At 35.5% G+C, this 14,637-nt stretch overlaps 4 protein-coding genes across 4 annotated transcripts in view; 2 read left to right on the top strand and 2 right to left on the bottom strand.

Moving 5' to 3' along the window:
• The window catches only part of LOC111488654 (probable inactive purple acid phosphatase 29), a 421,893-nt gene that overhangs the window by 73,217 nt on the left and 334,039 nt on the right, over positions 1-14,637 (top strand). The gene's annotated exons all lie outside the window — the stretch shown is intronic.
• Positions 3,898-6,786, top strand: LOC111488286 (probable F-box protein At3g61730). The gene is made up of 7 exons (XM_023135986.1): positions 3,898-4,126; positions 4,220-4,264; positions 4,633-4,794; positions 4,903-4,950; positions 5,361-5,531; positions 6,046-6,153; positions 6,502-6,786. Exons 1-7 carry the CDS (start codon positions 3,898-3,900, stop codon positions 6,582-6,584), a joined length of 846 nt encoding a protein of 281 aa, XP_022991754.1. The 3' UTR covers positions 6,585-6,786.
• Positions 7,045-10,205, bottom strand: LOC111488625 (protein SDE2 homolog). Its single transcript, XM_023136478.1, has 3 exons — positions 9,471-10,205; positions 7,977-8,580; positions 7,045-7,429 (listed from the first exon to the last, which is right to left on the bottom strand). The coding sequence occupies exons 1-3, from the start codon at positions 10,133-10,135 to the stop codon at positions 7,283-7,285; spliced, it is 1,416 nt and encodes a 471-aa protein (XP_022992246.1). The 5' UTR covers positions 10,136-10,205; the 3' UTR covers positions 7,045-7,282.
• LOC111488693 (RNA-binding protein 38-like) lies at positions 11,493-13,806 on the bottom strand. The gene is made up of 6 exons (XM_023136590.1): positions 13,388-13,806; positions 13,206-13,305; positions 12,936-13,056; positions 12,814-12,850; positions 12,502-12,733; positions 11,493-12,360 (listed from the first exon to the last, which is right to left on the bottom strand). The coding sequence occupies exons 1-6, from the start codon at positions 13,622-13,624 to the stop codon at positions 12,272-12,274; spliced, it is 816 nt and encodes a 271-aa protein (XP_022992358.1). The 5' UTR covers positions 13,625-13,806; the 3' UTR covers positions 11,493-12,271.

The following is a 14,637-nucleotide window of genomic DNA, read 5'->3' as shown; positions in this document are numbered from 1 at the left end:
TAGCATTTCAGGCAAGTAAAAATTGAGAATTATGGTAGATGGATACGAAGAATGATTTATTGCATGAAGAGTTGGACTGGGACCTACATTAAACAAACAAAGAGATTTAAGAATGCAATTTGATTCATTAAGTACATGCAGAGCTCGATTTTGGAATAATTTCTTGGTGCAGCAAAAAAAAATGTTTGGGATTTATGTCGTAAAGCCTCGTAATTAATTATTTAGTTTTTAACAATAATATTTATTATTTTATTTGTAATTTAATTGTAATCCGTAGTATGAAAATCCAAGGTTATTAATGTAATCTTATATGTGGTTGACGTACAAGAAGATCGTATTCAAGTAATAACCTACAGAGTCTATAGTATATGGATAAGGTTGGGTGTCTTATCATAGTAACACTATTGATATGACCCACTTTGTAATCATTATAAATGATTTGATTCAAATCGTTCATGTGTAGACATGTAAGTAGGGGTATCCTATACAATGAGTTTATATAAGACTGGACCAAGAAATATTTAATCTCTCTTTATAAATTTGTTAATTGAGAAGATTAATACTTCACATGATGATCATATGCGACTCAATCTTAATCTTGGAACTTCTCGTTGCGAGTGTTTGTCCTTTAATTTAACTAGGTGAGAATGACTCTTTTAGTCGATTCAATAGGCCTACTATTTTGGGGACTTTGACCATTTTCCATATAAGGAAAGTATATGAGTTGTTCTCTTAAGTGATTTCGGGACTTGAACAATGGGCTCCACCCTCTCACTGCGTCGGGAGGGACTTGTTTATGATTAAATCATAAAAAAATTGTTCATTAGAGAATCAGTGGTACTTAAGGTGAAATATGTAATTACAGGGGTAAAACGAACTTTTGACCCAGCTATACTTATGAACCACTCATGAAAGATCGACTTGTTTGTAATGATTATATCAATGGACATAACTTGTCCTACAGTGGAGTGACTTATAGTTAATGAATGAACATTGATTAATTAAAGAGTTTATAATCTTGAGGTCTATAAGGTCCCCTTGTAGCTCACATAGTAATGTTAAAAAGTTCAATTTATTTGAAAGAAAATTTGAAGTGTTCAAATTTATATTTAATATATTAAATATATTAAAAATAAAGGAAAAAATAAATTTAATTTGAAATGTCAAATTAATATATTAGATATATTAAATAAATAAATAAAATATATTTAATTTGAAACGTCACATTAATATTTAATATATTAGATAAGTTAAATATAAATGGAGAAAATATATTAATTTGAAGGGTTCAAATTAATATTTAATATATTAGATATATTGAAAAGGAAAAATATATTTATTATATTTTGATACAGTTAAATATTAAATCTATTAATGTATTTTGATACATTAAATAAAAATACATTCGAAGTTTTATTGAGATTCAAATTAATTAAATATATATTGAGATAATTATAATATCTAAAGTATTATATTTTAATATATTAAATATGCAAATATATTATTTAGCAAATATTCTAGAAGAGTCTCTTCAGGTTGAGTAAAACACACTAATCTCCTCCACTTTCTTTAGAAAATGAAATTACATCTCCACAAATTAAAACGGTTTCCAATGCTTTCGTTACGTGGATGAAGAATTCATTCCCTTACAAAAAAATAACCAATAATATCATTGTCAATTATAGAAGCGTCGACAGTGTAGTAGCGGTAGAAGTTTAGGAATGTAGAGGGTGAAACTCTTGATGGAGTATTTGTACCAGAAAGTTGACTATCTAGTACCACTTCATTACAACAATTAATCTGCGATCCACCTAGCATAAAAATTGACGTTTCATGCTAGAACAAATCATGTAGAGGTGCACTATCATTTTATTAGAGAGAGTCCTCAAAGAATTAGACGGATGACCGAGTGACGATCTTGTTTACAAAAGGATTGAATATTGTCAAATATGATGAGTATTTTCAGTGTCAACTCAATATGGTGCAGTGAATGAGACTAATGCTCAGAGGAGTGTTAAAAGATCATCGTTGTTATGTCATATAAATTTACCAAATAAAACAAAAATATCAATCAATATTACTAATGTGGATATAATAATAATAATAAGACATTTTAATTTATTTTAAAAGGGGGAAATGCATAAATGTTGGTTAGGTCTCCCACGTATATTTCTCCCATTTCTATAATATTTTTTAAAAATTATTTTTTATTTTCTAATATAATTGATATTAAAACATATTAATAACTTTAAAAATATTTTATAAAAGAATATAATACTCAAGTAAATAAATAAATAAATAAATATATAATTATTTATTTACTTATTATATTATTATATTATGGCACAAAACTAACTCATATATATTTATATTAATTTATATTAGATATATAAATATAAATATTAATATTCATCTAGATATATTTATATATAAAAGTGGAAAGATGATCATTAATATGAGGGGTAGTTTGGCACATTTACCCTTTTGCACTTGCATTTAAAACTGTAATAATATTAATATCAATATAACTAAATTTTAAAATTTTAATTTTTTAAAAGAGAAATTTCGTTTCCCGCGCATATAAATACCCAAGTTTGAGAGCGAGAAGAGCCTGTTTGAATCTCAAAGCAACGGAAACGAAATAGGCTCTGCAACTTATACAACGTACATGGGGAAGAAACTGAGCATAGCCTCTGCACGAGATCGAGTGGTTACGAGATCTCAATCCATTGCCATGGAGCGTGAGAAAATATCATCATCGCCAAATCCAGTTGTTGCTGTAGAGCCGGAAGGAATGGTAAAGCGAATGCGAAGAGATATTAAGCCGATTCATTCTTGCAGCTCTCCTCGTTCCACTTTTCTTACTGCTCATTCTTCTGCTTCCTCCTCTGCATCTTCGTCTGCCTGCTGGTTCGTTCTCTTCCTCTTTCTGTCTCCATCCTGATAGACGCTGTTCGTAGGTAATTTCAGTTCTGATACGAGTTTCGCGCGTAGAAATGTGTCTGCCTGTGAAGGTAAATGCCTATGTGTTTTTTAGCATTGTAATAGTGAGGAAATTCAAATTTGATTTTCTAGAAGTGATTTGAATATCTTAGTTCAGAAATTGAAATGTGAAGTTATTTCCTCGACTTTAGACTCTTTGAGCTGATTGTGAAGTTGCATTAGTTTAGTACTGCCAAGGACTTGGAAGTAGTAAGAAATGAACAATTCGAGTTGTTTCTGAGAGATTCCGAAGCTCAAAGTGAACGTCTGTAGAGTTAAATCTACGCAGCATAAACTTGTTCGTTTTCTCCATCGGGAGAAAACGATGGAGAAGAAACGTTTATTGTTGTGATTTTAGAATTTGCAGACTGAATGTGACAATCTTTGTTGGAAACCATTACGCGTTGATGAACACTTTCTGGAGCTCTATAAAGTTAGTCGCAAGTACAGTTAGTAATATAAGTAGGATGCCAAATCTTCAGTATAGTTTGAAGTGATTATTTGTCACAAGGATCGAAGCAGTTACAGGACTTGCATTTTTTACCTTTTTATCTAATCACTTCTGGAGCTCTATCTAAAGCTTGTTCAGCACTTACATACTTTTTTATCACAAAGTATTCCGAGTCCCCTAGTTTTCTTCTTAACTTCATCTTTTACTTTTCTATGTGTTGGTTCTTGGTTCTACTTAAGATTTCAAACGTGATTGTTCTATCTTTTTACATATTCAATTTTAAACCAGTTATTATTTCAGTTTTAAGTAATCGAAAGTTCATTTGTTATTTACCATTAGTCTGGCTTAACTTTGGTAGATCGGGAATAAGATTGATGAATCACGTGAATTAGAAATTGTTTCTATCACTTTGAATATTTCATCGGAAACAGAACTAAGGATTAATATGTAATTTAACCTTCCGTATGACAATTTCCGCGAATGAACATGAAAGGTATGACGCGGACGTGTGGACAGAGGTGGCGAAGTTTCTGGATGGAAGATCTTTGATGATGCTTGCGGCGACTAGCCGGTGGTTTTATCGTTTAGTCATGGAAGACAGCATATGGAAGTATGTTTGCCTGCGTGATCTTCAGGTCCCTGCTCCTCAAAACACGGCCTTCAAATGGATCAAGCTCTACGTTTCTGCCTTCGGTAAGGATCGGATTCGAGTTCTTTGAGTTCTGTATTCCTGCTCTGGTCAATATGTATTGCGTTTGCTTAACTATTCAATGATCTCTGTTCCAGATGGAAGTCACTCTTACATTTTCCGGCAGCAGGAGAAACATCTCGGTGAGTGATTGTGATTCCACCCGACTCCTGTAAATAATTAGGCGCGGATTGTACTTAAAAATAAAACTATATGTCAAGGACCTGCTTAGCCACGGGTTCTGTCTAATCTTGTCATCACATCTTACCTAATAACTAGATATTCAAGCTTTATTCAACCATAACTCATGTCATTATAGAGGGTGGAGGTAGTATAAACCTACTATCTCGAGATTCCAAGGAATTAACTCCCAAAGCAACTGTACTCTGCTACTTTCCATCATGTATAAAATAGACATTTAGTGATCCTGATTCCAATATACTAATTAAACTGTAGTTTGCTTCTTTACCACATGGTTTATTATTTATTTATTTATTTTGAATGAAATCAGATTGGATGCGGATTGGGGCTTTTTTCATGGATTCTTCCGTAGTACTCCTATCAGAAAGGCTGGGCTCTCAAGTGAAAATCCCAAAACAGGATTCAACGGATAATACATTGGAGTCCGGTTGTTGTGTCTTGCGCAATGTTAAAACTGGGATCTGGATAGCCGGTATCAAGCTTGCTAAATGTTTTTATCATTTTCTTTCAATGGTTGTCACTTGATACTCTATTAACCTTGTCTTAAGTGAATTATATTCTAAATGGACTAATGTGACAGATCTACAACTTGTTCGTTGTCCCGTTTGCGACCTGAATACATGTGATGGTAGGTATCCCTAGTAACCATTCTATATCCCACTAAAATGTAGGAACCTCTTTTTATTTCAATTGTTGCAAGATTTTAGCCTGCAGTTGTATCATTTTGGTAATTGGTATGCCATACTGTGTTTAAAAATATTGGGGAATTCATAGGCTTATTTTCTTCCGAATTTCATTGAAAATTATTTTAATCTTGTTTCCAATACCTTAGGAAAGTGGAATATACTGAGAGCACATACTCTAATCAGCTGCTAATCAACCTTAGTTCAGTTTTTGTAGTAAGGGTTTTAACACATCCAAACAAAAATTCATTCTACACGCATCGTCCAGAACCTAACCTGAAAATAGGATGTATAGCTTCAGAAAGTTATCTACAATTTATTGGCTTTTGCTGATCTTGCTACTACTATTATGTAGGAACAATGCAAACGTTGGATGCCAGGCACATAGAGCTGTTCCTGAACGAAGGTTACCAAGATGGTAGTTGGGAATATCAGATTTTAGGTTCTCATGATATCAGGAAGCCTACAGAGTCAGCTTCAGGGGTCATTTTTGATGTAAAGCATCTGAAAGACTCTTCAACCTCAGGTATAGCAGTCTTTCTATACTGAAATATTACTGTCTTATTATTATTGCTAGGTGCTTCTGAAAATGATTCCTGTAACATCTTTCCTACTCTAAGTTTAATTATTTAGGATCTGTCCAGGAAAAGTAATTTTAATATGCTAGATTACTCGTGAAATTCTTGAATTATTTATCCTTTTTGAAGAAAGTACTGCGCACTGCGCACTTTCAGTTGCAAATTATATGCCATGGAAGGATGCTCTTTTACTTTCTTTATCTAAAAATTATAATCGTATAGTGCAACCTGTTTCAGCATTTGCTTAGAAGATACTAAATTTCTATATTTAGCTAAGCCTAATGATTTAACATGTTACAAATACAACACAAAATCTGAGTTCAAATTATTGCAACATCCGTTAAGTTTGTAGACGTTGAATGTTGTTATATGACATACTTCTACGTCCAGAAAATATTGAGTTACTTCACGAGATTCAATTATGAAAATTTATGGTGAAATTTGTCCCAAATGAATTGACAGGAATATTGGATCTAAAGTCATGGACAGGCAGTCGAACTGATTGGCAGCCAAAGGCAATGATTACTCTCAACGCCGTTGCCGTAAATACCTATTTACAAGAAAATGAAGGTAAATCGCCTCCAGTTTTATATGATATTCAAATCGGTGAAAAGCATTTTCTAGAATTTTCAGTCTTTAGTCGACTCGATAGAAAGACCTTTACAAGTATTTTTTTTAACAATCATCTTGGTTAAAAGCACTCTACAAATACTTTCTCACGAACCACTTAAATCCTTTTTACTTTTTTTGAAAAACAGGTAGATCACCTCGAAAAAGTACTTTTAATCGATATAAAAAAATTGTTATTAGCAAGGTTGAAAGCACCCCTAACTTGTCAATGTCTCCCTTAGTTGGTAACATTGGCGTAGTCTAGTGTTTGATTGAGATTGAGGTGTGATTTTGTAATGACGCATGCAGGAGTTCACGTGAAATACCAGGCCATGAAAGCCGGAGCAAACGGAGAGGTGGTTTCTATCAGAATCTCCCAGCAGCTACTTTAGTTCCTTCTTCAAATGCGCTTCTTTTATTATTCCTTCTTGTAACCCCCTGGAGGTCAACCCCAACCATTTCTACTCACTATACTTTGCGCCGAAGAAGTGTAATTCCCCAACAAAACAAATCACCAATTTCTATAAATACTTTTCCAGAGGAAGTGTAACCTTTCGTTAACAAGTTATGTTTAAAAACAGTTCTCTACTTTTTAAAATAGCAGTTTTTGTATGTTGAAAACTTTGTGAGATGCTTAAAAAATATTTCTTTTTCTTGCATGATTTGTTAAGTTTATTGTTCGCATATAATAATAAATTATCTTTAAAGCATAATTTGATTACGTTTTTGTTTTTATTGTTATTATTATTATTACTATGTCGTCTTTAGTAATTTAAATTATCTTTATTGTTATTATTAACTTACATTGATGTTCAAATTTCATTAAAGAAGAAGGAAAAAAAAAGCATGCCATTAATATTTACAATTTGATCTTTAGCATAAATAAAAGTTCATACAAATATTTACAATTTCCCATTAATAACTCCAATACAGAATAGAAAAATGGCCATTTTAGCTTATTAGAACTATCAAAATTGTATGGAATGTTTTCTGTACTGGTAAAAAGATTGAAAAGAAAATGCATTATGGTCTCACCCTAATATCGTAGCATCTTAATGGAGAGAAGCGCGTTGAGAATAGTAAAAAGTTGTCACTTTCTGGCGAGGAGCTTCTTTGGAAGCTTGTCCAGAGGGGTGGATTTGAGCAAGAAAAGCCTGGCCGCCCTCTCTTGCAAAGTACCTCCACACTTTAAGCCACGTGCTTGCAGCTCTGCCTTAAGCCTTTCCAAACCAAGAACCTGGGTTACAATATAATAAAGGGCAATAATATGAGAGCAGGCTTAAACTAATTAGAGTTCCCATCACTTTCTGTTCATGTTTTAACATGAACAAACAATCATGATTAGTTACAAGTCCTTCAGGCTTCAAAACTTGGGGCGTATTTAAGGAAAAGATTATAAGCACGTATAATTCACGAGGCTCAGCCCCGAAGGAGGGTGGACACGACAAAAGGGGTGGAATGGGGGATCTCATATCAATTGGAGAAAGGAATGAGTGTCAGCGAAGATACTGACGATACTGGCCGAAGTGGGGTGAATTGTAAATCCTACATCGGTTGAGGAGGAGAATGAAACATTCTTTACAAGAGTGTGAAAATCTCTCCCTAGTAGACACATTTTAAAAACCTTGCGGGAAAGCCCAAAGAGGATAATATCTGCTAGCGGTGGACTTGGGCGGTTAATCGAAGTTCTCTTTGACTGGTTAAGGTCTAATAAATGAGAAAGAAATTTGATAATAAGGTCAATGTGCATGAAGAAAAATAATCATAGGACTTCTTGAGCGTACCTCCATTTCAGCAGCAGAATTAAAGTCACCAAAACTCAGAGGTGCTTCTGAACTGCTTATAGTTGCATTTGTTTCCTCATGGTCGCTCAACTTAGACACTGGAGAGCCATTTGGTTCAGGAAGCGTGGACAAATCTTCAATAATTTGACCATTTGGATGTGAAATATGTCGAGGAATAGCAGCTACATTTTCCGAGTTGGCGATTTCAACCTCGTGAGCATCCTGTTTTACAACCTCGTCTTCTTGATGGGCAGAAACAGCAACAGCCTCTGAACAAGATACGATTGCGCCCCGAGTATTCTGATAATTCATTTCAACCTGTTCAAATTGAAAAGCTTTCTCAGTAGAGCTTCCAACTAGTTCCAGGGTTTCCTGCACTGCCAAGTCCTTTTCTTCCTCAGAACCACTTTCACATGAGGATCCACCAGAACCATCCCCACGTTTACCGAAGTTAACGGAGTCTGAGCTCCCTTCAATGTCCTTATTTAAATCGGATTGACAACCAACGTTCAAAATGGCAGATTTCTCGCTTTCCCCTTCATTTTCAGTGTCATCCTCGTCCGAATCATCACTGTCACTTTCACCCATTTTCCTCTTCCCCATCCTAGCAACCAAATAATTATTTGCACAAAGCTAAAAAGAAAATGCACAGTTAATATATAGGGAATAAATACATTTCAATCTCCAGGCTCTAAATAATTCTTCAATAGATGGCTAATAGAAGAAAGTGGTGAGTGGTGATGAGTTACCATGAGATCCCACATAAAGAAACATTCTTCTTATCGTGTGGAAGCCTATCTCTAGCAGACGCATTTTAAAAACCTTTGAGGAGAAACCCGGAAGGGAAAGCCCAAAGAGAACAATATCTATTAGCGGTGAGCTTTGGCCGTTACATGTAGATTCAATAAACGTTTACATTGCTCTCAATGTTAAACGATTGAGATCCCCAAACAAAATTTTTCTAGGGAATCTTTTTAAAGATCACGGCTATTTCTCTAGCGATTGGGCGATTGGGCGGTTACTCAATGGAGACCGTTTATTCGGGTAAGTTTCAAGGGTCCATATGAGAATTTGATTCCATCTTCTTTTAGATTTCCTAGTGGAGTTTCCAGCCAGATTTTCCCTTGGTGGCTTAATGGTGAAAATGTTCTTTGTTGGTTATATCCATCTTCTACTTCTTAATTGATAGGCCACCTTTTAATGACCAGTTTCTTTTATTTGTAGAACTTAACATCAATTACTTCCACATCTCAAAGCTGTAAAATCATTCTCCCATGGGTTCATCAACATACAAAGCACAAAGCTATCTTTCTAATATAACAAGGTTTCTAGTATCTATGGAATGGTCTCGTGGATTGATCATTTGAAGAAACCACTCCAATACACAGATAATTTGATCAGAAACATTACTTTTGAAGGTGAAACAGCTGATTTGTAATGCTAATAAACACATAATATAACACATCAAAGAAGAGGAATAGGTAAGAAACTAACCAGATCTTCAACTTTTTGGCATCCCCACCATTGGCCATCAAACCACCCTTCCTTTTGCCCTTCATCACCGCATCTCTCACGGATTCCACAACCTCAGCCACACAACGAGCAGATTCCTCCCGATACTTCTCTACGTACTTGTGCGCCGCGGAATCACCCACCCCCTTCTTCCCGACCTTCCCTTTCTTCTTCAGAAACTCCTCAGCCACCGTCTCCAACCTCCTCTCCTCCTCCTCCGCCTTCCACTCCTCCAATCGCTTCTCCGCATTCACATGCCTCAACCTTCTCCCTCTCATGTCCCTACACGCATCGAAATTATTCGTCTTCTTCTGCCCTGCTTTCGTCGCCGCCCCACGCAGCAACGATCCGAACCCTCCCTTGCCTCCCACGAGTCGAAGCAGAAGATGAATAGTCGGAAATTTTCCCGAAGGCTCACCGGAACATGATACAACCAAATCATCCTCGATCGGACGGACACCGGTGACGAGACGCTGGTGATTTGGGGGAATTCCAGTGCTCTCGTAGAGACTGTGCTTGAGGGCATGGCCGTATACAGAAGAGGAATTCAATTTCAAAGCTAGGGTTTTCCCATCTAACAACCTCACGAAGAGATTGAAAATCTCGACATTTTGACGCCTGGATACGTCGGCACCCGTCGCCTCCATTGACGTAGAGCTTCGAATTTCGAATTTCAGTTTTCCATTTAACCCGTCGCCTCCATTGATGGTTTAAATGGAGATTAAATACATAATCTGTTTAAATCCTTAAATCATTATCTCTCATCCATAATAAGACATACAACATTTTTTTTTTATTATATTTTTCTCCTTTTATTTATTTACGTCATTTATTATTTTTCTACAACAAAATCATGCTAATTTATTTTTTATTACATGCAACTTTTTCTTTTACAAGATTGAATTTTTTTAAATTTTAATTAGTAATTATTTATTATTTAGTTTCTTAAAATAAAATATTTTATTAAATAACTATACAAATAAATTTTATTTATACTTTTCTAAGACAAATTTATTTTAATTTTGTTCGTTGATGTAATTTATCTTAATTATTTATTATTTCTAATATTAACTAAATCATTAAAATATAAAATATCAATGTAAAATAAACTAGTAATAAAAAAAATTATAATTTGTTATTGGATATTATTTAGTTAAAAATACCTATTATTATATAAAAATTTTATTAAGATCTCTTATAGTTTTGTCAACGACATAAATGGGTCATTGATTTCGGTTATAACTTAATAACGAGGAAAATAATTAACTTAAAGGTAAGAAAAGCAACCTAAAGTCATAATGGACTACTTGGTTGTATGAATTAAGACATGCTTGTTTGTGTAAATTCAATGTTGTTAGTGATGTCTAAGAGGTGAGAACGAGGAAGGTTTTTTCATCCCTATCCCGGACATATATATTCGATCTTCACCTCTACAAAATTCTTCATTTATTTTTGTGGATCTTCTTTATGTATTAGCTTTATAAGTCATTCTCAACCATGATGACTTTATGAGGTATAAACCTTCGCTACGACATTAGTGGCTTAGCTCTTCGCGCTTTCCACCGACTTTTTTTTTTATAGAGAGAGAGAGAGTAGGGAACGGTACTGAATATTGGTCTATTACCACCCATCCTACTATTAGTAGCCCTTGCCCATGGCGGAACAATTTTTTTAAAAACAATCTAAAATAAATCTCAATATAACTCTCTTAAAAAACACTTATATCTCAATAAAAACAATAATATTCCATAAGCAAAAATATAATTATAATGTTGAATACTCTATTACTGTCATAATAACAATAATAGTAATAGTAGTAATAATAAATAAATAGAGCAGAGACGAGGACAAAGAATATAATCTTTGTCTTATATTTAAAATAAATGTAACCAACAAATAATAAATACAAAGTTTCTATCTCAAATCTCAAAATACAAAAATTCAGTCCCTTCAAAGATTTACTTACAAAAGTTACCTACAAAGGATGGGTGTGATATAGTAAAGTAAAGTAAGACACCCGTAGGGTTAGATTGTAGTCATGAATTGTTGGACAAGTCATGAATAAGATAGTAAAATAAGACACTCATGTGTAGGGAAGAGGACGTCAACTCTGGAGGCTATAGAATTTAGACGACATTATTTTTAAATAGAAATGTAGGGTCGTTCCATATGGTCTTGGTTCATTTACATAACTCTCTAGTCTTTTACTAGAGGGAACTACTTGTTCTGGTGTTGATTTTGATTCGGAACTGATGTATGTTATATGGAGGATCCCAAGCAGGCACATGATTCCCTAAAACTTGCCTTGACTAACTTTATGACACAATCCCCCAAAAAATTATATTAATAAAAGCTAAAAACAAACCAACTGATACTCCCTTTCCTTCTTGATCAATTCACTGTTAACGAGCGTGGCATAGGATGCTCTCCGCTTCCCAGACGTGATTGTCTCATTGCAGTCCGAACAAAAAGACGGGTACCCAAAGCCTCCTTTCGGTTCCCCGTCTTTCGTTGAATACATGAATCAATCAAATTCTTCACCTAATTCTAACAAACTACTTGCAGACTCCAAACATATATAATGTTGTTAGACATGGATATGATGTTACTGATGCAACTTTGTACCATCTCTGGAACGCTTGTTACCAAGTTAAACGGATGACTCAACCGTGCTGGAACATGAATGTCGTTTTCCCATCCTTCTTATTGAATCACACAACTTACAAACTTGCCATTGTTCTTGAGTGTTCCCTCGATGTGTTTTTCAAGCTTTGTCTATGCCGTTAACTCGAAGACTTCGGTTCAGAAGCTATTGCAGAAGAAGCTTGTGAAGGTCCAGATACGACCGCCCATGTCGGTGTTGCTGTTGTACCTGTTACAATTTGCACATAAACCTCCAGACCACTTTCAAAACCAACATGTCCCAAACAAGTGACATTCTTTAGATAACAATTCCCAACATCAATGACACAATAATGGATTAGATTACAAGCAATTGTAGTTCATTTAGCACCTGTTCTTGTTGCATTCCAGCCAGGAAGCGATAGGATATCGGTCAAACCGTGCTGCTGCTGATGAAGACACGGGTAATGCATTAGGTGTGGATACTGAATTCCAAACGCGTACCCCTGGCTACTTTGAGCATAATATGGATAGAGATTTTCAAACATTCTAGCCTGTTCTGAAATCCCAATTCCAGAGTAATAAGGTGAAAATTGTTGGCCCCTGTAAGCACCATAATAGTTCTGCATTGAAAACACAACGCCCAGACCAAAATCAATGCCAACAAGATCACAAACACAAACATATAAACATAGATTCCTACCAAGGGATGGATTATGTCTTGTGAATATCCAGCAAACCTGAAATGACAGTTTTAATCAAGAACAGGAAAGTGGTAAAATTGGGTTTTGTTGATATCATTTATAGTTCTTGTTTCAACCTTACCCATATCCTGAAAGAGGGTATGAGTATTGAGTAGTGGGTTGATGGATATAAGATGATGAAGGGATATGATAAGCATGGGGGGTCACAATCCCAGATGAACCTCTAAATCTTCCAGCAACACCTGCAAATTTGTTCAATATTTTTGGATTTGACATGATTCTCAGCAAAAGAAATGGAGATTCAGATTGCATGTGGAATTTTTATGATCCATTGGAACGATCAAAGCATTTTTTGAAAAAGAAGGTAAAGATCAAAGAAATGAGAACGAACCGTGTTGAGAAGCGAGATTGCAATTAGCCGTTCTACCATCGATAACAGGGGAAGGGTTTTGAGAAGCTCTAATGGCAGAATCAGGATCCTTAAATGTGACCTAAAAACAAAATCAATGAAATCAAATCAAATCAAATCAAATCTGCATTATTCCAGAACAAGAAGGGGGGATGGGGACTTACAAAGCCATAACCCTTGGATCTGCCAGTGGTTTTATCAGTAATAACAACAGCTTCCAAAATTTCACCAAATTGTTCAAAATACCTTTTCAAGGTATGTCTCTGAGTGTCCCAAGCCAACCCTCCAACGAAGATTTTGGTGAAAGTGGTGTCATTATACTGGCCCCAAAGGCCAACGCTGCTGCTGCTGCCGCCGCCGCCGCCGCCATTGTTATGAAATTGCCTGTGTTGTTGAGACATAAGGCAAAGAAAGATGCCCCTCCCAATAAGCACCAAATTAAACGAAGAGAAATCTACGCCCCTTCGTGCTCGTTCTGTGTGAGATTGAATGTATTTATACAGACAAATTGGACGTTATAACAATCTGAAGACAATATGATATCGATGAAGAACAGAGAGAGACATGCTAGTGGGCTCCCACACTCGACGACAGAGCCTCTACGGAGATTTTTGCTAATACCCAAAATGGAATATTTAACTCTTTCACTGTTATATTTGCTGGATTGGTCTCCCATGGCCTTTGCTTCCTTGTAGTCAAAACTAATCTCTCTTTTTCTATCTCCCACGCACCAATACAACTGACCTCTCAACGCACCACACACCAATACAACTAATCTAAAATTTTAAGTTGGTTGAACGGGTAATCCAAACAAACTGATTATAGTTTACACAACCTATTTGCAATACAACATCGCATCCAACATCATCTTGGCTTCCAATTAACATAACCCTCATGTCTTGACGTCATCCAAGTCATGGGGCATTGACAGCCATCGTAGCTTACTTGGTTATGCTATCGAAAATGGGTTATGTGTCGTTCATAATCTCAGAACATCCCAAACGTCCATCCATCCAAGTTCAATTGAGACATTGGCCCTCCTATACCTATGTCATGTCATTTAGAGATACTATATTTTGGATAGCGGGTGCAAAGTTCAACCTTTGACACTTGGGCTAGGGTGCAATACCAGCCCACCTGTGTTGTCCGGTACTGTACTTGAAAGACATATTTTAAAGGAAGACACCTGAGAAACTCGTCCTGGAACGCTCACCCTCACTATGACATACACATGTGACACATGGTAGCTTACTTTAGGTCACCAGAGCCAGGGGGTGGAGAGCTGACACCATACCTTCCCCCATAGTACATTATGTTGAGGATTATTGGGAGTGAATCCCACGTTGGTTAATTTAGTGGAAGATCATGAGCTTATAAGTGAGGAATATAATCTCCATTTGCCCGAAGCATTTGG

The sequence above is a fragment of the Cucurbita maxima genome, unplaced genomic scaffold (assembly GCF_002738345.1).
Source record: "Cucurbita maxima cultivar Rimu unplaced genomic scaffold, Cmax_1.0 Cma_Scf00013, whole genome shotgun sequence".
NCBI classification, from domain to species: domain Eukaryota; kingdom Viridiplantae; phylum Streptophyta; class Magnoliopsida; order Cucurbitales; family Cucurbitaceae; genus Cucurbita; species Cucurbita maxima.
This window is presented reverse-complemented; position numbering and strand designations above follow the sequence as displayed.